The 25,604-nt window shown below is 41.7% G+C and overlaps 1 protein-coding gene across 3 annotated transcripts; it reads right to left on the bottom strand.

The window, feature by feature from the left end:
* Positions 1-988: 988 nt before the first annotated feature.
* On the bottom strand, positions 989-22,069 carry LOC135242035 (cadherin-15-like). Of its 3 annotated transcripts, XM_064312910.1 has the most exons (16): positions 21,993-22,069; positions 19,506-19,738; positions 18,718-18,873; positions 10,066-10,242; positions 9,830-9,985; positions 8,747-8,891; positions 8,354-8,535; positions 7,999-8,127; positions 7,423-7,608; positions 6,620-6,864; positions 6,102-6,244; positions 5,362-5,592; positions 4,506-4,745; positions 4,083-4,225; positions 3,587-3,763; positions 989-2,998 (listed from the first exon to the last, which is right to left on the bottom strand). In XM_064312910.1, the coding sequence occupies exons 3-16, from the start codon at positions 18,769-18,771 to the stop codon at positions 2,798-2,800; spliced, it is 2,409 nt and encodes an 802-aa protein (XP_064168980.1). In that variant the 5' UTR covers positions 18,772-18,873; positions 19,506-19,738; positions 21,993-22,069; the 3' UTR covers positions 989-2,797. The 3 variants fall into 3 exon arrangements, with proteins under 3 accessions (XP_064168980.1, XP_064168981.1, XP_064168979.1); XM_064312911.1 differs by lacking the exon at positions 21,993-22,069 and having other exon boundaries at positions 19,402-19,506; XM_064312909.1 differs by lacking the exons at positions 19,506-19,738; positions 21,993-22,069 and having other exon boundaries at positions 18,718-19,218.
* Positions 22,070-25,604: the final 3,535 nt, after the last annotated feature.

Below are 25,604 nucleotides of genomic sequence, written 5' to 3'. Positions count from 1 at the left end.
TAGTGCTCCTCTGAGGATTCTGGGCAGCCAGAAAAGACAGTGTGTAGACCTGCCGGATTTCTGCTTCATATTTTAGGGAGTACTTAAAATTTGAAAAACGTTGAAAATTTTGGTACTCTTCACCCACTTTAGCAATGGTGGTGACAGCTGCAGTGTCACTCCCTGATTTTTCAAACTCCCAAATGAGAGGCGCTGTGAGTAGCAGAACCAGGCCCAGATCCACATTATGTTTTTCATCCTTGTCCTCGTCCGTTTGCCTCCATAGCAATAATGGGGCAACATCTCCTGGAAAAGACCTTTTCAATGGCATGCCTACCAAGCTGGCAGGAGGAAAAGGCTTGTTAGTAGCTATTTCAGGTTGTCAGGGACATATATATTGTGTCCAGGGTCCTGGTATGTATCCATTATTTCTGAACCCTGGACATAATATAGCTGTTCATTATACCTGAACCCTGGACACATCGTATTCATCAGGTGTGTCTGTCCAACTTGCATTCAGACTTGAGCTAAGCTATTTTAATGGCTTCTGTTATAGTACCACTGTACTGGATGAGGCATGTATTATTGTTACTTCATATGGCATTTGACAAGGGCGGCAGTGTAGTGTAATGGGAGCTGGTCTTATAACCTAAAGGTGACAGGTTTGATTCCCTGGTAGGACACTGCCGTTGTACCCTTGAGCAAGGTACAGTACTCAACCTGCATTGTGTCAGTACATATCCAGATGTAAATGGATGCAATGTAAATGCTATGTAAAAAGTTGTGCACATTTTTCGGGATAAGAGTGTCTGCTAAATGCCTGTAATATAATGTAATGTGTCAATATTATTAATTATGCCCATACCGTCTCAAAAATACTGTGACAAAATAATTGATATTTAGAAGGCCTCATTTTTTAAACTACATTGCCGTACCCAAAACTGTTTCACACAGGCATGCTGTAGCTAAATTAAATAAGGAAATAAATTAGAATTATGCATGCAGGGCCTCCTATTGTAAACTTGTATTATAATGGTCATGGCTCAATGTGCTGTTACAAAAACAAACACAGAAACAAACGTAACAGATAATTTGATAACCTTAACCTTGATTTTAAACTTAAAAATCTTCAAAAAAAAAAAAAAATTGTATCAAGATTTTAAGTTTAATTTGTAGAAACAGACAAACATATTTCTGAGTAGTTCATATATAACAAACTCGAAAAAGGTAGGATTTCATACATTGGACATACTTGTGGATATTTATACAATCAGAATTCTCTGAACATAATTTGTTAAATTTTCAGAAAATAAATGCCCTTCCACTTTATTTTGTATGTATGTTCACGTGACATCACCATACAATTTTTGGATATTCATATGTTCATGAATCCCCATAATAAATGATTGCTAAACTGGAGTCTGATTGTTGTGCAAGTACTGAATAAATCCATTAAACAGAGAAGTGATTGGACACAAAGGCTGGCATAAATCAGGAGAAATTTCTTTACACTATTTTTCTCAAACTCTTTACACATAAGTACTAAAGTATTAAAGCTCACGTGTCATTTCCTTTTCCCTTTGTGACATTTAAATCAAATATACAGACACTTCCATAACATTTATAAAAACAAGTGATAGAAGTATTTAATAATTACAATTAGGAGGTTTGTTGAAATGGCTTACTAATGTATCGTTACTACAAACCACATGTAGTGCTTGTGGTCTGTGTTCTTTGAGCACTGTTAGGTAAAATGGAATGAATACAAATATTAAAAATGAAGAAAATATCAATAAATATATGATACGTTTTTCCAAGACAAAGGCGGTTCTTTTCACCTTTTCTCCCCTTCTTCTTCATATTATCCAGAATTACTTTCCTCAATCTGAATACAAAGATTTATCTCCCAAACTCCAAAAGAACAAAGAGGGCAGGACACACAGAAACAACTTTCTCTACCCTTTCTCAAGCTCTCTTAAACACTACTATTGTTTAAGTACTGTTTGTTTATAAGTACTTGACTGCATTCCAAACTCCTGACTCAGGTGTCCTAGCCCTTGTGGTCACCATTACTTAACAATGTAAACCCGTTCAGTTATTCATACACGTGCACTGGCAGCAGTGAACTTTAATGAATCCTTTTTTTTTTTTACTTGTATTTATTTATTGGGGATTTTAGGAGCTTCTCTCAGTCCCCTATACTTATTTCAGTATTAAAAAATCAGCCTCAATAAATGCTGAATCTCCACCAGCCCTCTCTGCCCATTCCTCGCTAGTCTGGCTTCAGGTTTTTGGCTACCTAACCCTGCCCCACCTCGCCCCTTCCCTGCCTTGCCCCCTCTGTCCCACCTGTATAACTTCTCCAATTGTTTTTGGACATCTTCCAATCCAAGACTTCCCACCACTTGAGTTTACTGAGTTTACTGTCAAATCGTAAGATTGTAAATCACAAAACACCTATATGGTTTAGATAAGACTAACTTCTTCCAAACCGCGTCAACAACACGCTGAATGTCATTGCAATGCATGTTGCGGTCACATCAGCTCCTCTCAGAAAATGAACAGATTCTTGAAAAGCAACACCTATGATTTCCATCACTTACTGGACTTGACCTTTGTCAGTGTACCTTTATCCTCATGGGCAAAAGCATTGTGCATTAACCAATCACTTCAACTGTGAGTCCTGCTTCATTCCAGATGGGAAGACCAAGAGTTCAGCCCTTTCCTGAGCGGGGTGGGACGGGTTTGGAGCAGTAAGGGTGGGGAACTGGTTGTCAGAGGGAGACGAGGGGGTGAACGTTTGGTCTGGGCGTCTTCTCTAACGTGGGTCATACATGTCGGCCAGTTTTTGGAAGCGCGGCCCCCAGTCGTTGAGGTAGTCGTAGTCGTGATCCCCGTCCGAGCTGGCCGAGGCGATGGAGCTCAGGCTGCCCGCCAGCGACCCGTCCCCCTCGTAGTCATAGATGAGCGCAGTGTCATAAGGCGGCACGTTGGGGTCGCTGTCCGCTGCTTCCAGGCCCTGGCGACACACAAAGAACAACTGGTCCACACCCAGGCACTCTAGCCAAAGAACTGCCTGCCAAATCCTGTCCTTCTGTGAGCACTCCACGACAAACGTCAACCAATCCAGAGTAAAATGTATGAGTATTTCAATAATTCTATTTGAAATTACAGTTTCATGTGCATTTATACATTTGTTTTAAATGCAACTCTAAAAGTATTAGAAATAAAAATAGTAATATTCTAATTTTTAAAAATAAATTTAGTAAATAGATATAAATTATATTTCAAAGACTTCAAATCTAGTGACAGAGATAGCTGCAAGAAAATAAATATTTTTCATACAAACCTTAAACATAGTAATAATTGTGATAGTACTGTGTTACAATCTCCACTTATTTTTGATATAATATGTTGTAAGTAAAGATGTGAAGCATATGAATTAATTTTCAAATACATGAAATCAGATGCTATATAAACACTATTTCCTAATATATTACTCAATTCAGATACACAATTTTTAAATGCATTTATAATAAGTATTCTAAAATAGTTTAAACACATTAAAGTTTAGCTCCACTTTCAGAGGAGCAAAACCAGTCCTTACATCATTGATGAAGTCCTCAATGTCAGTGGGGTCTCCTGGGGCTTTCCGTGGGTAGGCAGGGGAGGGTAAATTGTGGGGGGCGTCTTTTCGGAGAGGCTGTTTCCCTTTAGGCAGGGCCGAGCCTGGAGGGGGGATCACCTCATTGGGGTTCCTCAGCTGCTCAATGTTGTATGCATTCTGAAAAGAGCAAGTTTTGACTGATTACAAATAAGAAAATATTAAATATAGATTGGGTATGAATCTGGGTAAATTTAGAAGTAGACATAAAATATATGACATTATGCACCATACCAATTATAGTAAATGTTGAAGACATCAAGAATTCCACCGTTAAACCCTAATTTCCTGTGACTGCGTCATACAGTCTGCACTTTGGAAACTAATTAACAGCAATTACCAATATATGATGAGTGTTAAGTGGGATAAAGTGAGGGAGGTAACAGTGGCATTAAAAACCCTCGGTAATTTCCAGATTCGGTCAAGTGCGTGCTCAAACCTCATCTTCCTCTCCGCCGCCCTGCTCATCATAGTTCAGAATGTTGTCACGAATGTCATCATCTGACACCCCTCCTAAAAGCGCTCCCTTCTGTAAGTGATGCCGTCTGCAGTTCCCCACTGCGACCACCAGGAGCAGCAGTACTGAAAAACACAGACAGGACACAGAACTCAAACTCAGTCAGTATCTGTAAACTCAAACTCACAAGGGCTGTAATGACTTGGGTGGAGTAAACTTAAAAAACTAAACAAGGGGAGAATGTGTAGCAAAAAACCACTCTTAGTGAAGCTTTGTTTTGTCCAAGTATGTGTCATATATTTAAAATATTTACATTCACATACATTTGCATGTGTGCATGCACACATATAAGATATGTACAGTATATGCTTGTGAGCATGCACGTGGATACATGCACACGCTTACAGAGCAGGAGCAGGACGCTGCCGATGATGACCAGTAGGGCGGCGAAGCTGAGTCCCACTTTAGTGGAGAGGAATGCTGCCGCCATGGCCTTACATTCACCGGCCTGGTCACAATGGCACACCGTCACATTGACCACGCTGGCAGCGGAGAGAGTGGGCGTGCCTGCATCAGACACTAAGACTGGGAGAAAGTACAGGCCCGACTCCACCTCTGTCAGAGTTTGCAAGACTGCGTGTGTCTCTGGGGGAGGGAGAGAGTGAGAAAGAGGAAAGGAGAGAAACACACATGTTTTGTTCATCGCTGCAATGACTGGAATTGTACTTTACCAAGCGGACATATTTCCATTGCACTTGTGCTGGATTAGACTTTGGCATGGAAACCAATGATTCAAACATGTTTGGTGCTTTATTGTGTTCGATTTCCTGCCATTTTACCACATATTTTTATTTGCTCAATTAACTTTTACAGATCAGCAGTTGTAACATTATTATTATTATTATTATTATTATTATTATTATTATTATTAATTTAGTCAGAAGATGCCGTTAACATAATTGGCATGTGTACAGAATCGGAACCAAGGACGAATAAAGCATAAGCTATGCTGGAGGACCCCAATAATGTAAGCATGCATCTATTACTTGAAAAAAAACATTTTCAAAATTCCTGGTTAAAGTGGAAAATTGTAGAAAGCAAGAAATTCTCTGATCTATAGGTACAAAAAAGTCAATTTTTCACCATCATTACCTAGCAGGACAGATTTATCTAAGGAGACACAATAAACAATTATTATATTATCTCCAGATTCAGTGTGTGTGTGTTGCAGTAGAATCCTGTTGCATGCTGGGGCCTTTACCGTTGACCTGGACTATGGTCCAGTTGAGGGCTCCCTCCAAGTCAGAAATGAGCTGGAAGGCGAAGGGTTCAGCTTGGGGTGCCTGGTCCTGGTCTTTGGCACTCAGGAGAAGGCCAGCATGGGCAGAGTTGCGGCACACGGTGCCGCTAAGAGGGAAGAGCTGCGGCGCAAAGTCATTGGTCTCCTGCAGCGTGAGCTCCACGGAGGCTGTGGCGGAGACACCGCCCAGGTCTGGGAGAAACACACCAATCAGAACGTCACTTCCTGGTTTTCATTCTGACAGATACTCCTGGGGAGGTACTATAAAAATGACTAATAGATGTCAACAACAACTTGAAATTGGACTGAGCCTCTAATCCAAATCTCAGTCATTTTGTGAAAAACACCATATGAGAAAACATGGAGCATGTGCAAAAAAGAACAATGAACACTGAAACATTGAACAGTTATTTTTTATCAATCCCTCCAGCACACTGTTCACTGTTTCTAATATGAGTTAAATGAACTATTATTTTCTCACGTGGTGAACTCAAATCCATATGCATGGTCTTTGTTTGCAAAAATGTCCAAACTCAACCCTGATGGGACAAAAATGGATTTATCCTGTTGTTCTTTGCCTAAGATAATCAATAAGATAATCTATGTACCACAAACATGGCGAGGTGAGCCTGACTACTTTGGAAGGGACAATGAACACCATCTCATTGGTCAAAAGTAAAAGAAGCGCATCCATTTCTCACCAGTGTCTGTAACTTTGATTACAGCATGGTATATGCCGTTTTTAACATGGGGTGACCGCAGGTTGAATGCCTTTTGGGTTCTGATTTCTCCAGTTTCAGGGTCTACTGAGAGCCACTCCTCAGGGTCATACTCAACTTCATATCTGATTAGGAGACAATACAGTATTTGTTTAGACAATAAATATAGTATTGTGCCAGCAAACTAAAACAGCTTCTCAGTTTCAAAGGCATATACTACAGAAAAGGCTTATGTAGCACTTTTTTGATATTATCATTTAAACTTAGATCTTAACAGTGTTTGGTCTTACATCTCAGAAAAACTGAAATACTTGGCCAATGCCTAAATGAGAATAGCAACAGGACATAGACTTCAATTTTATTTAATTTGCAGTGAAGCATGAGTAGTCAACAGAAAGTTAATTCCAGTCACTGGCTTGACCCATTAAAGTATTGCTGATCTGAGTTCAGGACATTAGAGCTTTTCTCCAAGCGTCATTTAGAGTGGGAGACACACATACCTCAGCTTTGCATTGTCAGGGTCAAAGGCAATGTCTTGGGCCAGTGTGGTTCCTGGAGCAGCTGACTCCAGGGCCTCCAACCTGATTGGGTCTTTTATGAAGCGCGGGGCCTCGTTTTCATTGGTTACTATGATGGTTACCGTGGCACTGCTGGCGGCCTCCTGGGGTGCCTTGGAACTGAGTGGAGCCTCGTTCTCGAGGGTCAGGATTAGCTGATGCTCCTTCTGAGACTCATAGTCCAGAGGCTGAACAAGAGGAAACAGTTCATCTGGTATTCATTGTCTACGGGTTAAGCAGCAGCAAATGGCTAATATAAAACATCACCATTGGCAGAACAAAAAATACATGTACTCTGAGACTCATAGTGTAGAGGCTCACATTAAAAACAGCAAACATCTGATTTCAAAGTTACAGAGTAGGCAATGACAAGAACAGGAAACAACTGTCCATCTATGTTAATCCTGCCCCTGCATTTCTGTTCCTATTCATTTCAGAAAAGTCATTATTTGACATTCTGATGACATAGATTCTTATGTTATTTTCTTGTATTGAGATAACTATCCATGCATCATACTCCATAATCCAATACATATCATGTAAAGATTATGATGTTTGTTGGTGTCTTCAGGCAATTTTGCACCAATGCAGTTCCATTATTTGCCAGTAGATGGTGTTGTGGCCTCACTTCAGGCACAGGTCAGCCCAACAGAAGTGTTACTTTTTAAATGTGAATAATTCAACAAAAACCCAAATTGTGTCAAGGGAATCCCCATTACTCCTTATCCAATGATAAAATATCTTACCTTCACCACAGATATAATTCCCTCATTTGTGGTGGGGTCTGTTCGGACAGAAAAGTGCCCATTCATGTCCCCTTGGGCGATGGTATACTTAGTTCTCCAGTTTTCTGTGTTTGGTTCATCGTTGTCAGTTGAACTGACTCTGCCAATCTCCTCCTTAATTCTGTTCTCCACAGCTATCATTGTGTACTGCAGTCACAGATTTAAGGTTAAAGGTTAATACAAGTTGCATTACAGATTTGTAAAGATACCAAGGAGATGGTTTATTGACATTAATGTATATTTTATTCAACCAGGTTTGAATACACACCATGACTGTAACTGATACAATCAGGTTTATTCAGTCATAGTCTACAATACTTTATAAGATGTTAATCAACCTTTCACACGTAGAAAGAATATTTTCATTTTTTTGGAGTTCTAAGAGTTAAGATAATCTTGGGCCATAAACTTAATTACACAAATTAGACAGAAATGCACGATTTATAGAATAGTTATTTCATGTATGAAACATCAGAAATTGTGATAAAACAGGTATGGGGTAAACTAAAGTGTGTGGTTAGAGTTTATGAGTCTTACGTGGTCAGAGACAAACTGAGGAGCGTTGTTATTGATGTCTGAGACGTGTATGAGAGCAGAAGCCACATCTGACAGTCCCTCTCCGGACATATCAGCCACCTGCAGCGTCAGTTTGAAGGCCTTCACCTCCTACAGAGAACACCAGGAAGACCATACTCAGCCATGCAGGAAGGTCAGGTGAAAAAACTAACACAGTATTCCATGCCACATTGGTATAAGGCCACATATTGGCTGTAAACCAGCCTGCACAAAACACGAACTTCATCTCTCCCTGATTTTACTAATATCCAAGACAGATCAAGAGTTAGACTGGGACTGCGACTGATAGGCTGAAGAGGCACGTGGCTCCTCCCACCTCTCGATCCAGGCCCACGTCCCGCGTGTAGATCGTCCCCGTTTGGTTGTTGATGCCGAACATGGTCTTGGTGACGCGGAGGGGGGGGATGCTCTCCTGCCGGATGATGGAGTAGCTCAGCGCTGCGTTCTCCGTCGCTGGGTCGTCAGCGTCTGTCGCCGACACATTTGTGACGGCGGTACCTGTTTGGAACAAATCGAGGCGTTACAGACGCGGACTTACCCCAAACCTTGCAACAACATCAAATGGACCCCCTAATATTATCACATTGTATTGGGTGGCACCGTTCGTGCCCCCCCCCTCCCTCATTATTAACTACATTTTGATAAAGTATTACGTAACTATATAGTTCTAGAATTTTTATTGGACTTCGGGAGACTGTCAAACCCCTACCAGGTATAGAGAATTCTGGGACATATCCGACAAATTGTTTCTGGGTGAAGTCTGGCCTGTTGTCATTCTGGTCCAACACCACAATCTCTATGGTCGACGGGCTCTCCAGTCGCTCTCCACTTGGTGACAGGGCAAAGGCTTTGAGCTGGGGAACACCAGGCAGTGACACTTAATGCTTTAGACAGAACTAGTAAAATTTGTAAAACTGATTAAAGTTCCATGCTTTCAGAATGTACATCAATTTCACTATGTGGTTTTTAATAACCTTGTCCTTTAAATTATGCCATTAAAAAATATGAGTACTATTGTAAATCATAAATAGATTGTATTGTCAAAGTTTTAAGATGTCTCAAAGCATCATGCCTTCTCTTTCAAAACTGTGCTTTTTCCTAAGGGTACTCTACTTCAATTAATTTATTTGTTGGAAATAGTCCAATGGTAGATGGCAGTCACTTTATTTATGATTTCTGGCAGTGGGTTAATGAAATGATTATTGCTCACAGGACAGTAACTGGCTATTCAGAGGATTTCAGTCCTTGGTTCTGGGCCGTCTTGTGTGCACTGGTTTTCATTCCAGCCACGATTAGTGATTTTTTAAAAGTATTTTCGACTGTTAATTGTTTTAATCAGACACATCATTTCTGAGGGATGGCTTATTCTCTTAACACCACGCAATATGAGAAACAGATATCCATGTTAGACAGAATGAACAGTCCACATTTATTCATAGACTTTTAATCAGATCACTTCTGAGACAATTAAAGCTTTAATTTTCTGTAATGTGCTATGGCAAATGAGTTAACATCTTTAATTAATTAAGTGATGGGCTGGAATCAGCAGCCCTAAATGCTGAAAGTATGGACTCCTGGAAATTAAACCATTTGTGGAGTTCAAAGGCAAAGCAAATGTATTGAGCCTCACCTGCATTATGCAGATAACTGTTTATGCACAAACTTATGGGAGAAGTCGAGGACATATTTTAATGGATACAGACATTCACTGGAATGAAAACTAGCATCTCAACACAGGGGCGGTGTCAGGATGGGAAACCCCTGCTCTACAGCATTTCCTCGCTGGCTTTACCTTGAAACTGCTGTGTTTTTCTCTGTCGAGGGGCATCTTGCTCTTGATCCATCCGGTGTGGTCCTCAATTTCAAAGAAGTCTTTAGGCTCCTGGTCTACCCCTGGCCCTTCCAGTTTGTAGATGACCTCACTGGTGAAAACCTTGTCTGATTTGATCTGGAAGAGGGACAACGCATGGTCAGGAACTGTGAAGGATATCACAGGGGAGTGCAAGTTCCTTGGAAGCACGCAGGTACCTGGACCAGGTATTCAGGGACCTGCTTGCTGTTTTCGGAGACTCTGATGGGGGGAATGATCCAGTCTCTTTTGACTCTGCTGAGGCCCGTGATTGCCCTGCCCCCTGTCCCCCGTCTCCATGGGTACAAAACAGCTGGGTTTGGATCCTGCTGCCCCGTCTTGGTGACACAGCTGACCTAAAATACATCACACAAATATCAAACCCTTTTAAACAGATCAATCCACAACAGCTTTGTATGTCTAAAAACACACAGTGCACTCCTTTACCACACACCCACATACACCCCCCGCCCCTCAACACGCACACATACCTCACAAATAGCATCAATTACATTTCAAAGAAAAAGCAACAGCCAAGTAATTTTAACAATGGAGCAGATGTAAACATGTACCTCCTATGATATATTGACCTTTATTGTTTAAGTGAAACTTAAATATCATTTTTGGGAATGAGGGAACACAATTACTCCTTAGCGTCCCAACTGACTGAGGTGGCCATACAGGCAGCACTGCAACATAATGATCAGGGAACCCTACTCATAACCTTAAAGCTGAGATTCCCAGGTAGAGCAGAAGTTCAAGTCCTGTTGAGTACTAAACCTGAATCGCTTCAGTGAATGTCCAGCTGGACATGCTGATTGTACATAAAAGAACATCATTTTCGAGGACAGCTTCTGCTAAATGCCAAAAATGTCATGTGTCTCTGATTATTCTCTATCCAAAATCTTGTCAGACCACATTCACTCAGCATCTTCATTCGGCATTTTCTGTGCTTGTACAAGCTCAGATTTTCCCATCACTCCTTGCAAACCTTCAAAAAGAACGGAATTGCAGCCGTCGCTAATTTTAGCGGAGCCTCTCTGCGGCAGCTTGGGTGCAGCTGGCACCTCCGATCCACACTCCCGTGGAATGGTGACCTCTTGCCCCGTCCCTAATGCGGAATCCACAGGCTATCACGGGCAGCGGGGGCAGAGGGATTAGGGTTCGGGTTTCACACCCAGTCGGGGCGGGGCCCGCCCCCCCTCGGCAGCTGTCTGATGAGGGAGCGGGCCCCTGGAGTTCCCCACTCGGGGACCCGGGCCTCGGCTCCCGCACACAGCACCTCCTTTATGTGCCGCTTTGCACCTGACCTCCGCACCAGTGGGAGGGGCTTCCCCAGAATATCCGCTTTCATGTGCAATTCAGCACACATACCCAAGAACAACACAAGTCACATTCACACCCCCGAACAACCGCTCAGCAAATACCTCCTGTCCTGTCCTTAGCCAAATCACAGCACACAGTAAGCAAATAAAAGAAAACACAAGTCTGATAGTTTATGATACATCCAAATGGAGAATATTAATCTATAACAAAGTATTAAACATTTACAAAGATTTACAATGATTCTCCTTGTGAATAGATTAATATTTGCTAAAATGAGACACATTTAAAGTCTATAGTGGCACCTATGGTTGACTAAGCAGTCTGGGACTAGTTTTGACACGGTCAGCTTTGCCTGAATCAGGTCATTCCATCAAATGAATTCCTTACCCATATCTTCATCATTTCATGATCACAAAGCATTATTTTGATTGGTCTTTCCTTTGTAATATTTTAGGATTTCTATTATTTTCTATTTTACATTTATTGCAGAATTTTCAGAAGCCTTCATAATTACATAATCATATAATTATTGATATGAATCTTTGTTTTATTACTATCATTAATTCATTATTTAATCTAATTTAACTAATCATTAATCACTAAATATAATTATTTACCTTATTGGTAAATAACTGCTAAATAATTATTTATTTTTGTTACCACATTAGTTTAATTCTCATAATTCACAAATACAGAATAGGCAGAAGAGCAAAGCTACGTAACAGCTTGGAATATTTGCTTGAATTAAATATATTTAGACAATTTCACGGGCGTTGTTGTGGATTGCGCCATGCCTCTGCTGAGCTGGCGAGGAATGCCAGGGATGAGTGGCATGTGCAGCTGTGCTGGAGGACTAATCTTAGATTGCCACAGTCCTTCGACAAAACACTCACTCTTCCCGCACTCACCCAGGGTGTTTATACTCATAGGCCAGACTGTGGCTCCTAATTCGATGGGAGTCGTTGACAAATATATTTATATCACACTGCTATTTCAACAAAAGCATTCAACGTGGATTTTTAAAATATTTTCTTGTTTACAGTGAATACAAAAAATGTATTAGTATTAGAACAATAATCTTTGTAAGTCTAAGGCTTGTGGGTGACACACATCAAAGGTCTTTTAATGTCTTTTGCAGTCCGAGAGAGAGAGACCACATTTGCAAGGTGTCACCTTATCAATTAGCGGATGTGCGCAAAGGCCCTCAGATACACCAAACAGTGCTTCGAGGTCGCCAACAGCAAGAAACCAAAACTTATCACGTCGGGGTCACCAACAGTACGAAACCCCTCAGATACACCAAACAACGAAAGTATTTGAGAGGCAAAGGAACGCATGTAGTCTTTCCCAGTGCTACTGGAACAAGATTAATTTAGTGTTATCCCAGTTATCTGACTGCAAAAATAATTTGTTAATCTTTCCTCTGTGCTAACAGTGATGCACAGATGGAGGAGACTGCTGTCTGCCAGTAGTGTGGCTTTTTACGAATAGCTATCTAGCTTGGTAGATGCGGACGTGTCTTTGGCTTGTGTAGCCTACATAAATACAATTGCGTATCCTGCTATGACACTAGTGTATAGGCGAGTGACTACGAGGTGCAGATACCCTAAATTCTATGTGTATGCTAGGACTTTAAAACTGCTAGGTGTGCCGCGGTAAGAGTCATAGAGGAATTCCAGGTTAAAATGAATGCAGTTTAGTGTTTGGTGTGTCTAGTAATAATGACAATATACAATGGTGCAAAATGCGAGTGGTGAAATGGCTATACGTGAACAGGCTTATACCCGCAGGAGACTGTGTGGACTTCTCTCCTTATATACATAAAGTTCAAAGCAAAACACCAAGTCATCAAATAAAGACACAATCATGGCTGAACACTATAGATCAATGATTCTGCTACCTCTGTAAGCATATCACACTGGGTTAACCTTTGTATCTGGCTGGGTGCTGATCCATAGGTATCAAGATGTAATGTAATGTAAAGATCTTTAGCCTGCACCCCACCACTAAAGATACCAACTTGTTCCCCATGACATCAGTTTTCCAATAATATAAAACATGATTACATTGCATTATGGAGAACCTAAAGTTCACAAAATGCTGATTCAATCGGATGTTTTGCAACTGAACATTGTCTCTTCATCACACTTGCTGACTCCCTGTAAACAGTCCGTTTTCATTTGAGGGTCTGATAAGAAGCAGACTTCTGTTAACTGCCCTATACCTCTTTAACGAACTGGGAGACAGATGATACCGCTGTCTCCAGGCTGTGTGACCGTTTAACTGCTTTTGGGGGCTTTTTCCAGATATTCGCACACTGGGACCATCCCAACAGGTCTGTACTCACTTCGTGAACATTTCAGACCATCATGGGGGGAGGGGGGACTTTCCTCACTGTTACTGGAAGGCACAATACTTCAAATATTTGAAACAAATACAGATTCTGAAGCAATGAAATGAAAAGTCAACCATCATTCCCTATTTCACATCTAACCTTAAATTATTAACAGACATTTATGCACACCTTGGGTACAGGAACCAGAGATAACAGGCTGTCGGATGCAGGTTTTTGTATTGGGTCACAGAATAGAGGTAGCACTGCTACTAAGAGTAAATTTAGGAGACAAAATGATTCATATGTTGCAAAGGTGCTAATGGGAAATGCAGTTCAGCTCGGTATCAGCTCCAGCCAGAGGCTCACACATGATAGTTTTATTGGAAAGGGACGAGTGTTTACGGTCGGAGGTGATAACATGAAACGGCGCTGAAAATACTTCTCTAGCCAAGCACTGTGGGTAAGGAGGTCTTGCTTACAGTAATCAGCGGGGGTGGGGAATGTCTTCGAGGTCTCTTGCCGTCTTTCTGTGCCAGCCCTGAATGAGATCTGTCCTTTTGCCAAGTTAGACTCCCACTATTCATTTATGTATTCTGTGAATGAAACCCAGCAGCTGAACCAAGCCGGGGCATTGTGCCTCATTCTGTAAAGGACATTCCAGTACCTGTCTGCTTTCGAGTGTGGGAACTCTACAATGTCGACAAATCTAGGTACGAACAAAAACTGTGTCCTATAAGACAATTGAATTCATTGTGATAAAGATATCTCCATAGTTTATGTTAATTAATACTAACAAACAATGACAGGATTCGAAGAATGTTATAAAGTCCTCCAGGTGTAATCAGAGGCTTCATTGGGCACTATTTCACCACCAAGACAGATAATAGCTTTTATTTGAGGCTAATTACACTGATGGCGAATGCTGCGAGGTACAATGACTGCTAATTGCACATATACATGTATGTGCACAGTCTTCTTAAACGTGCAAATGACACAAAAAGACATTGTCTTTCAGGGGAAATTATTCAAATCCGTCATGAATGGAGGAGCAGCGGTACATCCCTGAGTGAAATGGCTGGCATCGCCATGGTTACAGAAGGCACAAAGAACGCAGGACTGAATGCCCAACCCATGCCAGTCTCCCGGCGCACCGGGCAGAATTGGCGGCTGAGAGGCGGGCAGGTGCCACTGCTCTCACGGTCAGTCGCCACCTCGGTACGACGGGGCCGCCTCCCCTCTGCCTCTGCTTACCGGGTTGTGCTCTTCTGTTTGAGTGGAGCAGATGTTCCCTTTTATTACAACAGTCTTAATGGAGGAGATGAAAGCCTGGCGTTTACTTCATTCATGTTGGAGGAAAAATACACCCGGTCCATTCAGTCCAGAATTTGATAAATATGCTCAGTGAGAAAACACCAGCACCCCCAATTCTGCGTCTGTGCCAGTGTATGCCACTGGGCCTGGTAAATCCAGGACTGTACATTTGATTCCCAGGGGGAGCACTGCCACTGCACTTCAACATTCAGCTGCATAAATGGACTGTATTCAAAAATAATGAAAGTTGAATAAGAGCATCTGCTAAATGCCAAAATGCAAATGTAAAATGCATTTAACACCCCCTCCTACAATTACCATTTTATCGGGGGCTGTCATTGAAAGCCATAACGGTTAGCATGTTTTTTTGTTCACTCGGCCTTGGAAAAGCACTATTTCCCCAGATTCAGCTGTAATCATTGTCTGATGTAAGACAGAGTGCCCATTGCCTGTACCAATGCGGCTCCATGGCACAAAAGCATCGCAGCTGCAGATTTAAACATTTTGTTTTAATTTGTTGTTCTGAAAACATTTCATTTGAACTGGCGCATGTATAAATTCAGAGATAAAAAAGAAATGAAACTGAGATTGTAGAATATAATGCTGTACATTTTTACAGGTTTATATATACATATTTTTTGTAAAATTCAGAAAAATGTTAACTTCACAAATGAAACAAATCCAGATAAAGACCGAAACAGCATTGCCACTATAAAATGATGCCAAAACCTCTTGCTGTTTCACTGATGTTTGTTGATGTCTGTGGTAATTTGTAATCATGAACACAGACTTTTTTTAGGAACAACATAGGGCCACCCACTAAAAACACACCCAGAACAACAGTCACTCCAAACAAACCTACAAAGGCCACCCATGTTTAAAAAAATGCAACTTTTCCTTTTCCCTTACCAAACTTAGGACACACATCACACTGTTTAAAAATTGCCCTACATTACTTTGCTTGCTGACTTTGGGAACCGTAGTGTGTGTAACTGCCTCTTCCAATCCATTATATGTGGCTCAGATTTCAGTGATGCTGTCCTTTAGGACTACTAAAGCGTACTTAACGTAACGTGAGGATGGACAAGTCGCTGGCTGGTTCCTATGGAAACACCAGCAATGTCTTTCATCTGCATTTGTGCCTGTGTGTATTATTCTGGGTGGGAGGTTGTCCATGTATCACATAAGCACCCATATTCCCCATAAGCGCATCATCCTCTACTTTAGTCCAGAATGCATTGACATATCTTCTGACATTATGTGCTGCTTAGCACTCTGTCCGCCTCTGGCTGTGGACCAGCAGGAAATGGCTGACAGACAACAGCTGCTTCCTGTGGCCATAGTACAGTAGTACAGTAGTACAGTGGTTGTGTTCCCACGCACGGTTCACAGTCCCTCATAGCCTGTAAAACCTGACACTGAAAGGGACTGGTGACAAGCTGGAAGCTGATTCACAAACCATAGGTGCTTGCTCATATCACCACTCATAGCACCTGAGCCCTACAAGTATTAGGTGCTTAAGTGCCTGCATTGACTAAATGCGCTGCATTGACTTTTGATGACAATTGTGCTATTATCATTGTGAAAGCTATGCTGGGGCTAAAACCTCATGTTTCAATAAACTTTTAGATACTTTGCTGGCACTCTTTTTACAGAACTTTTTTTCCAGTGTTGACATTAAGGTTAATGTTAAAAAATGGTTAAAAAGTTCATTAAGAATCCTGTGTATCCCCTTTTGTTCGCTTTTTCAACTTGCAGTATATGTATTATATGCAGGCACTGACTCACAATTGTAGTTTTTGTATGAAAAATGATATCTTCCAGATGTTATTCTCATCAAACAAATATGATTCATTAAAGTCTGCTTGGACATGATTTCATTCGCCCAGAGGTTATGCATTCCTTCGCCTTTTATTTTCAAAAATCTGTTTGTGCCGAAAGTAAATACTGATTTTATCTGTGAAAATCAGAAATGAAAATCAAATCCTGGCAGGCTGATTATACTATTAAAAAAAATGATGCCGACAATGAAATCACAAAACAAACTGCCTGTAGAGCACAGACTCTAAAGCACATGGGTTTAATGGAATACAAGTTACTCTCAGTGACCCGACAGAAAGCAGCAGGAGAAATATACATAAATCAGAAATTCTCCATCTGCTGTGAGTGATTGTTTCCACTGAGGAATTGTCTAGCACTGAGTCAACACCAAGTGTTCAGGGCTGGGATTTATCCCTGATTTCACGGTCCGGGAGAGCCTGCCTCCTCCTGCCTCAGCACGGATTAGGAAACAGGACAAACAGCATATGCACCCATCTGGGAACAGCTGTCCACTATCATCGCCTGCAATCAAAGGGCCCACACTCGAAATGAGCCTGCGATTCTGCTGAACGTGCGATTTGGGCCTTTTCCACGGCCCTGAATCCGAAAGAGATCGGACCTTCTGGGTCTTGTTGTTGTGAAACCCCAGTGCCTTTTTGTCCATTTGGATGAGAGAAGCCTCCGGCGTTTTCACTCGGAACACAAACTTTCTCTGGAAAATGTTCCCTTCGTTGACTGTTATAATCTTTAGGTGCATCAACAGTCTCTTTTCGTGACTATTTTGATTATAGACGACTGTACGTTGCCCCTATATATTCACTGCCTGATAGGTTTGCCTGGTGACTAGATCAATGTAAATGACCAGCCAAATGCCAAAGGTCTCCAGCTTCCTTGAAGATCTATGATCCAAGTCGTCATTACCAGCCCTTGGAATGCACATAGTGCATGACTGCTTAAGTTTATTTTTGTCCAGCACATGCCTTAATACATACTTTAATATAATACCTCTTCTCATTTATTTGACATGGTTTAGGTAAAAATGTACTTCCCTGTTGCTCTTAATTTTTTTAAGTAAGTGCACTATTTAAATGCCTAGCAATTCCATTTTATTTGAAAAGTAGGGAGATCTTTCTACAGCATGAGAGCATCACAGACCCTTCCTTGCTTTGTAATGCCCATGAAGTCTTCTGCGTACTTCACAACAGTTCTCTGATTAAATCCAATCAGATCCAAATCAAATGATAACATGCTACTCATACTTATACAGTGCCTTTAATCACCAGTTTGTTGAAGTCTGCACAGGATCACACATTTTAAATTTCTGTATGTCTTCATTGCCAGCCCTCCTCTAAGAAAGGAACTGAAGGCCATATCTGTCACTAAATGGCCTGTGTTCTATTACAGCAGTAAACAGTGAGGGTAATTTATTGGATTTGCAATTAGGCTGGTAAATTTTTGGTTTGTATTGTTAACATTTAATGTTAAGAGCAATAATGTGGCTGTTGAAAGCTGTGTTAACAGTTTAAAATTTTAGACAAATGATAAAACAAAAGAGAGCATTTATCCAAACCATATGCAATCTTTATTATTAATACTTATGATACACGGACCACTACAGCTTGATTAGATGGGCTATTCCAGCTCTCCTGAATGAAGCATCTAAACTCAATAACATGTGGGTGTTAGACCAGTCAATCAAACTTTGTTGAAATTTCATCATGTTGTATTGTGACTGTGTATGAAAAATAAAACACAAAGAAAACTGAAGAGTTCTTCTTGTAGGAGTGAACTCTGAAGCCTGCCATGGACCCGTGGAACTCGGGTTCCATCAGTTTTCATTTCATTCAGAAATGTAACCACAGTTCACATTTAGAATAGATAGCTTATATTTAACTCTCTTCTGAAGTTTTCTCCTAGAAATGTTCAATATTTAAATAGAATGGGAAAGACTTATGGACTGCGGCCCTCCAGGACCACATTGTAGCTGCACTGCCCTACAAACGAATAGCAGGTAACGAGGAGTTTAAAAAATGCCTACCTGAGAAATCACAGCCACCAGCACACATAACCACGTCTGAAACCCGATGGCCATTTTCTGCTTCCACTTCCGACACTCTCTACCCCTCCAAAAACTTCCTGGCAGGGCAGAACGGGGAGTCTAGCCGCAGAGCTGTCTGAGGGGCACACGGTGTTCCTGGCAGGACGGGCGAACAGAGCCAAATGTCTCATACGTGAACCCCTCTCTCTCACCAGGATGTGTGCTGGGAGGATGAGTGACAGCACATGTGCACTGGAGGTGCATGGGAGGGCTGAAACCCAAGCCCCTAACACACACTCGCGCTCCCAGGCACACACACACACACATGCTTGCAGGCACACACACACACGCGCGCTTGCAGGCACACACACACAGGCACACACACACTCGTGCTCCCAGGCACACACACACTCATGCTCACAGGCACACACACACATACACACACACTCACACTGGCAGGCACGCACACACAATCACACTGGCAGGTACACACACAAGTTCTCAGGTACACACACCACACATGCGTTGCCCCACACTCACAGCAACACACACATCACGCCCACACCCCAACACACCACCACCTCCAGCACACACACACAAACACACACACACACACACACACACACACACACACCCATGCAGGCAGACAGGCAGAATGAACAGAGGCATAGCAGCTGGTCTCACGTTTGAGAGGACCATTCTGAAGTTCAGGTCCTAGCAGAGTCCTCTCACTCATATGGTTCTTCCACTCGAAAAACCCTTCAGCCCCCTGTTCTGTACTCACTTACACTGCCCTTAAAAAGATAAAGTGGGGGAACACACGCTCCCTTTGTTTTCGGATCCCAGCCTCTCGGTTCTCTTGCCTCCTGTGAGCTCTTGGATTGTTTGATTGACACACAGGTCTGAGTGCCGATTGTTTTACTTCAGCTATGGGGAGGCGAGTAGCTGGCCCATTCTCCACGCCCATCAATCTCTGACCCGTCTCATCACCGCGGCTCCTGAAGGTGTGCTCCTGGGGCGCCTGGGGTGAAAGGTTATTTTGGATGATGACAAAGGTTAACATGGATGACTCACTGATAAACCATCTTCTCTGTTACTTAACGCTAGTTCAGTAACATTAAGCCTGTTTTATCATTAAAATGGTTATAGCACCATACATTCCTCTTAAAGCCCCAAATGTCATAACTGCACACTTGGTTAAGCAAATGTGTAAAAAGAAAAATTAAAAAACTTTACCAAAATTTATTAACATGACCAAAGATGTTTTTAAGAAGCAGTGCATTGTCACGAAAGCAGTAAATTGTTAAGTAAAATACTTTAAAAAATAAAAATAAATAAATAAATAAATTATAAATAAAAACTATTAGTTAGAAATAAAACATGACAGTGGGTGTTACTGCAATACTTACATACCAAGAAACATACATTCATAGCAATTTTACTTTATTTGCCATGATTTGATGAGTCTGATTAATTCACAGTTAAAACAGGATGTCTTTGGGATTCGTATAGGTCAGGAAAGTATCTCACCCTATTGCAAAATATACAACGTGTGTGTGAGTATATGCGTGTGTATGTGTGGGTGTATACGTGCATGCTTGTGTGTACAGTGTATATGCAGTAAAGTGAGATGCAATATATCTTATTCTATTCCAATAAGAGATCGCAGACCCTTGTCTGTTTAGTTCAACCTCGACCCCTGGTGGTAACACATGATCACTGAGCCTCTTTAATGTGATTGATGGAGACTCTAAATGAGAACCCAGACCATCAGGAGAGAATTTGATTCTCGCTGATGCCATTCAATGGAGACACAAGAGTGAAACCCTAACTGACACAGTAACAGATTAGTGTGTGTGCTGTGCCATGCCTGAATGGGGCCCTGTGAGTTATGGCAGCAGAGGGTGCTTTTGTGGGCTGGGTCAGGCACTGGGAATGATTGTGGCAAAGGAGCGGGATCCAGCAGTCAGACATGGAGGAATCTGCGGCACCTGCTCCTGTCATGCTGGGGGGAACAGCTGGCAGGGCCCGGCCCGACCCCAGCCCCTCCACAGCTCAATGCTGCACCCCCCCTCTAGGAACCCCAGCCTCTCATTCCACAAAAAGCCACATTCCCAAGCACTGAGCAGGGGTGGGGGGGGGAGGGGGCGGGCACAGGGCACCATCGCACTTAATCTCACAGGAAGTACTTGGCTGCCCACCGTTAGTCATTACTAATCCTTTCTCATGCATTTGCCCAAGTTACACCGTCTCTGAATGCACACGCAGTATTCCCTGACTTGACTAATAGAGTCATTTCAACTGCATCCAAAACATTTATCAAGAAATGAACAATGAGCATGGTAAGCACTTCAGGCCACACCAGGGAGTTAAAATCTACTCAGACTAAAATATTGCGTACTTTTTTTCCATTGTATGTGAACAATTAACCTCCGTGCAGGGATTGGGTTTGCGGTACTCACCAGTGGGCTATTTTTGAGTTCATCCCAATAAATGTTTGATGTGTGAAACTGGGTGTGTCTTGCCTAAGTGTATCCTCAGCCAGACAATGCAACTACAATGATGGACAAAGATCAAACGAAAACAGCTAAATAAATCATAGAAATACTGAAGACAAGGCCATATAGGTCCACTCCATTTCTACCCACTCCTTGTATTTTGCCCATTGGAAATTTGTGTCTGAGAACCCCATTCACACTAGACAAAGTTCTAGTAAAATACAATGATTTTACGTTATTCATTTTGATACAACCAGTGAATACTCCTATTTCTGTTGAGCAAGGTAAATATAGATGACCAATATGAAAATTATGATACATGAAAGTATTGAACCTAAACAAATTAGTATTTGTTTCCTAAACCTATCCTATCCAGTTTTTTTGTGTAACTTTTTCTTTATACTTAAATCCAAGTGGATCTTTGGCATACTTCCAGAATAAAATGTCACCATTACCAATTCTCAAAAAGCAATATTTCGCCCACTGGACATTTCTGTTTAGAGCCTAATGAAAGCTTTAGAATTAAATTTCACCATAAACAAGCAGACACATTTCTGGAACATGGAAATATAGCAGCCCAACACAGCAACTGTGTGATAGAGCCATACTCAACACAGCATTTCATAGACCACTCAGATTAGCCAGCCGTGGAGTTATAATGAAACTACCAACAGCTGAGTGACAGTGCAGGCTAAGAAAGCGTGGGGAATGAAAAGCACTGAGCATATCACTTGCAAACAGGTGCAGAAAACCAATCAGAGTCCAAGAAATCTTCACCTTTGCTACAGAACTGAATTCCACAGCCACGCAGTGCAGTCTCCTATTTACAAGACAAATTAAGCAAAAATGGATTAAAGATTAGCATTTTCCCAATGGATGCACTAACATGAAATGATTTCTTATGACACACAGACAAGCTCTGCAGCCCTGTTCCCAATTTAAACAGCTCAGGACTAAAATAATACATAGCACTGGCACCATATGAATCACCATATGAATCACCATAGGAAGTTTAATTTCTGAAAATATTATTTATTATCACCCCATCACTGCTGAAACTGTCTAAAATAACAGAGCTCATCTATGGAAGTTTTAGTGAAGTATTTGTTTTACACCACTGCCTGTAGTGCTAAACTTGTTGTATTTTGTTAAAAATGTGACGGCTCGTGTTAAAAAAGGATGAAGTTGTTTAATGCAGATGGCAAATTGTTTAATAATTTTCTAAAGTGACCACCAGAGGGCAGTATGGTATCTTCTAGACACTGTTGGTACCCAAAGGACATGGGCCAATGGTTGGAAGCCCATCTTCATCTTCAACCCAGTGGTTTATCAGTTGATCTCATTGTCTTCTTTCTTTTGTATTCAGTTTTTTTCTTTTCAAAAACCTGCATAAATGTATAATTAGCTGCAAAGGATTCAAGGTCCTAAAATAGACTATATTTATTTTTAAAAGAAAACAGAAATCTCCTAGGCATAGCAGTGATAATGTAGCTCTGTTTATAATGCAATCTGCAGGCATTTGAAAGCATCAATCAAAGCCTGAGGATTATAAAACAAATCACATCAGGCGCCCAGCGGTAAGACTGAGTAACCACCATCACTGCCTTTACCTTAACTCCCAAATTCACGAGCCCTCTCCTCACAGTAAGCCCTGGACTGGACCGGCACAATGATGGACAGAACTGGACGCAAGGCTCAAGGCTGAGAACTCTGGAGAGCGCCTCATTAAGGCACAAAGTCAGAAGGTGAGAGAAAAAGCAGCAGCCCTCTGAGCCAGAGGATCCGTCTGCCACGAAACCTGCTAAAATTAAACACGGGGAAACATTCACACATTAAGAGATGATTTTTCTGCTAATGAGATCGCACTTCTCCGGTGGTCAAAAACAGGAGAGTCCTTTTCTACTTCCCCTTAGCACAATCAAATGTATAAAGTGAAGCTGGAATTTAGACTCAGAAGGACATTACAGCACACTGCGCAGAGGCTAACAGTGCATTTTAATGTAATTACAGGGTCCCCAAAGTGCTGGTGCAAAAATGGTCATAATGTGGGTTCAGTACTGGGCCTTTATACACAAGACAGAACCCCCCTCCCTCATTACAAGGGTTCTACAAGCAGTGAGTAAAAAAAACAGGGGTCCCAGGCAGGAAAAAAAGGTATCCTGTAGATATAAGCATCCTGTAACTGGACTTTAGTATGTACTATAAACACTCAAATTCATAAAAAATTCTGCTACGGCATGGCAGTATAACATTGCATGCAAGAGTGTCATGAGTTACAACACATAACAGACATACAGTTACACCTAGAATATTCAGGTCAGCTTTGGGCTTACTGAACCACAGGAAGAACAGGATTTCAAACACACGCGTGCACTATGGAGATACACACACAATGTTTACAGACAGGTTTCACACGGACCTGTGCATGAAGGGATGTAATCAGTCACATCACCTCTCTCTCTTTGGCATGTTCTTTACTTCTGCAGTCGCGATAACGTATGTCACCTGCTCTTGGGTTTCAAACACGCTATTTACATGGAAATATAAATCAAATAACACTTCAGAGAAAGAATTTCAGCCTGGCAAATGCTGTTAAAAGGATTCCTTTAAAACATTTCCAGCCGGGTTCATGAAATCTAAGAGGGAAGACATCTGTATGTGTAGTATCCAATCTGGCACATCCTCTGTGTTTAAAGGAAAATATATAGTGATGTCAAATGCCATTTGACTTACATCAGTTGCTCAGCATTGCACTGAGCCAATAATACTTACAAAGAGCGCGTTAAACACAACACAGCATCCAACACCATAGCATAAGGTACTCCTGTAATTAAAAAATACAGTCACTGTGTTCATATGCAGTACACACAGACTGAGCATTGTGAGCATGGTGGTTTTGGGAGAGGAGGGTAAAAGGAAATTGGGGGGCAGAGGCCAGATTGGGGATGGAGAGGGGCACAGTGCTTGGGGCGGTGCGTGATGATGGGGGAAATGAGGGTGTTTGGTGGGGAGGGGGTAAAGTGTGGTTAGTGGGGTGGGTGTGTGTGGATGGGGGGTAAAGTGAGGGGATGTGGTGGGGTAAAGTGAGGGGATGTGGTTGGGTAAAGGGTCTGGGGATGGGGTGGGGTAAAGTGAGGGGATGTGGTGGGGTAAAGTCTGGTTACAGGGTGGGGTGCAGTGCTCGGGGCAGGTAAAGCAGAGCACAGCTCTTACAGCTGACTGTTGCCAGGGCGCTGACTCCAATCTCCTCCATCAGCTGTCAGGGTGTGAGACATCAGGGCCTCGATGCCCAGCGCTCTGCTCCCCCACCAGCAATGTCATCCTGTCAGCCTACATATGCTCGTCTACCAGGGCAGAGACATGGGGGCTGGGGGGGGACTCAGTCTTTTCCCTTTCTTACCCTGACCCCATCGTGCACCAACCTCCAGCGCTCCCTACCTCAATGCCGTTTCTCCAGGCCTTCTGTGTGACTGTCCCATTTCCACACTGGAAATGACCAAACAAGCATACAGTAAGGAGACAGGCCCTTATTATCATCTTCTACAACAGTCTGAATAACAAAGGATATATTAATGGTATTTAAATTCTATTTAATAAAAACGCAAAATACATTTGGTTACAACTACATTGTAAAGATCAGATCAGCCAGAGCATTGCTTGACTGATCCTTCAAGCAGAAGACTGTGCTTTGTGTCAGTTTGTTTTGAAAGCAGAATAATAACTTTATTTGTATTGATTGATTATACCACACAGTTTGGCCAGCTTAGTCTGAGGTCAGTAAATGACACAAAGGGTCTATGACAGTTTGAAAGAACACTGAGGTGCTACTACTAGTGCACGCTAAGCAAAGGAAAGGCAATAAGTTCGTTATAATTGGATGCTAACCTGTTGTTAATAATACTAATAAATACCAATAATTCCATAAAATTCTGTTTTATCTTTTACTTGGTTAGAAATTATGCAATTGATTGCCTTTGTACACTTGTATAATAAAAAAAAAAAACACAGGATAGACTTTGATGAAACATTCCTTACCTAAACAAAATCTTCTGTCCCAAGATCAAACAAAATTGCTTTCCGCTTTGAGCTGGAAAGCAACAATCGGACTCATCAAAATAATTAAAAGCATTTCCACTGCATTGGTATTAGTATAACCTGCCATCTCAGCAGGGCTGAAACAATGATACTGGTCTTCACAGCTCCTCCTGGGGAGGGAGTAGGTAACTCCATGCCGTCATTTTGTCACTACTGGATCATCACTCTTTCGGGATTTATTTTTAGATATAAAATTGAATTATTCAATGAACTATTTAATAAAATGAAATAATGAATATTCTCTAAACCTTGGTTTAGACGTTCCCACAGCACAGTTTGCTCTATCCAGCGATG

The sequence above is a fragment of the Anguilla rostrata genome, chromosome 16, assembly GCF_018555375.3.
Source record: "Anguilla rostrata isolate EN2019 chromosome 16, ASM1855537v3, whole genome shotgun sequence".
Classification (NCBI taxonomy): domain Eukaryota; kingdom Metazoa; phylum Chordata; class Actinopteri; order Anguilliformes; family Anguillidae; genus Anguilla; species Anguilla rostrata.
This window is presented reverse-complemented; position numbering and strand designations above follow the sequence as displayed.

Excerpts from the sequence above, each read along its gene's own strand:
- LOC135242035 (XM_064312910.1), bottom strand. The coding sequence starts at position 18,771 with ATGGCCATCGGGTTTCAGACGTGGTTATGTGTGCTGGTGGCTGTGATT. Across the intron at positions 8,892-9,829 it reads AAAAACACAGCAGTTTCAAG|CTCAAAGCCTTTGCCCTGTC; the intron begins GTAAAGCCAGCG and ends GGTGTTCCCCAG. Across the intron at positions 3,764-4,082 it reads GCGGCGGAGAGGAAGATGAG|AATGCATACAACATTGAGCA; the intron begins GTTTGAGCACGC and ends TGCTCTTTTCAG.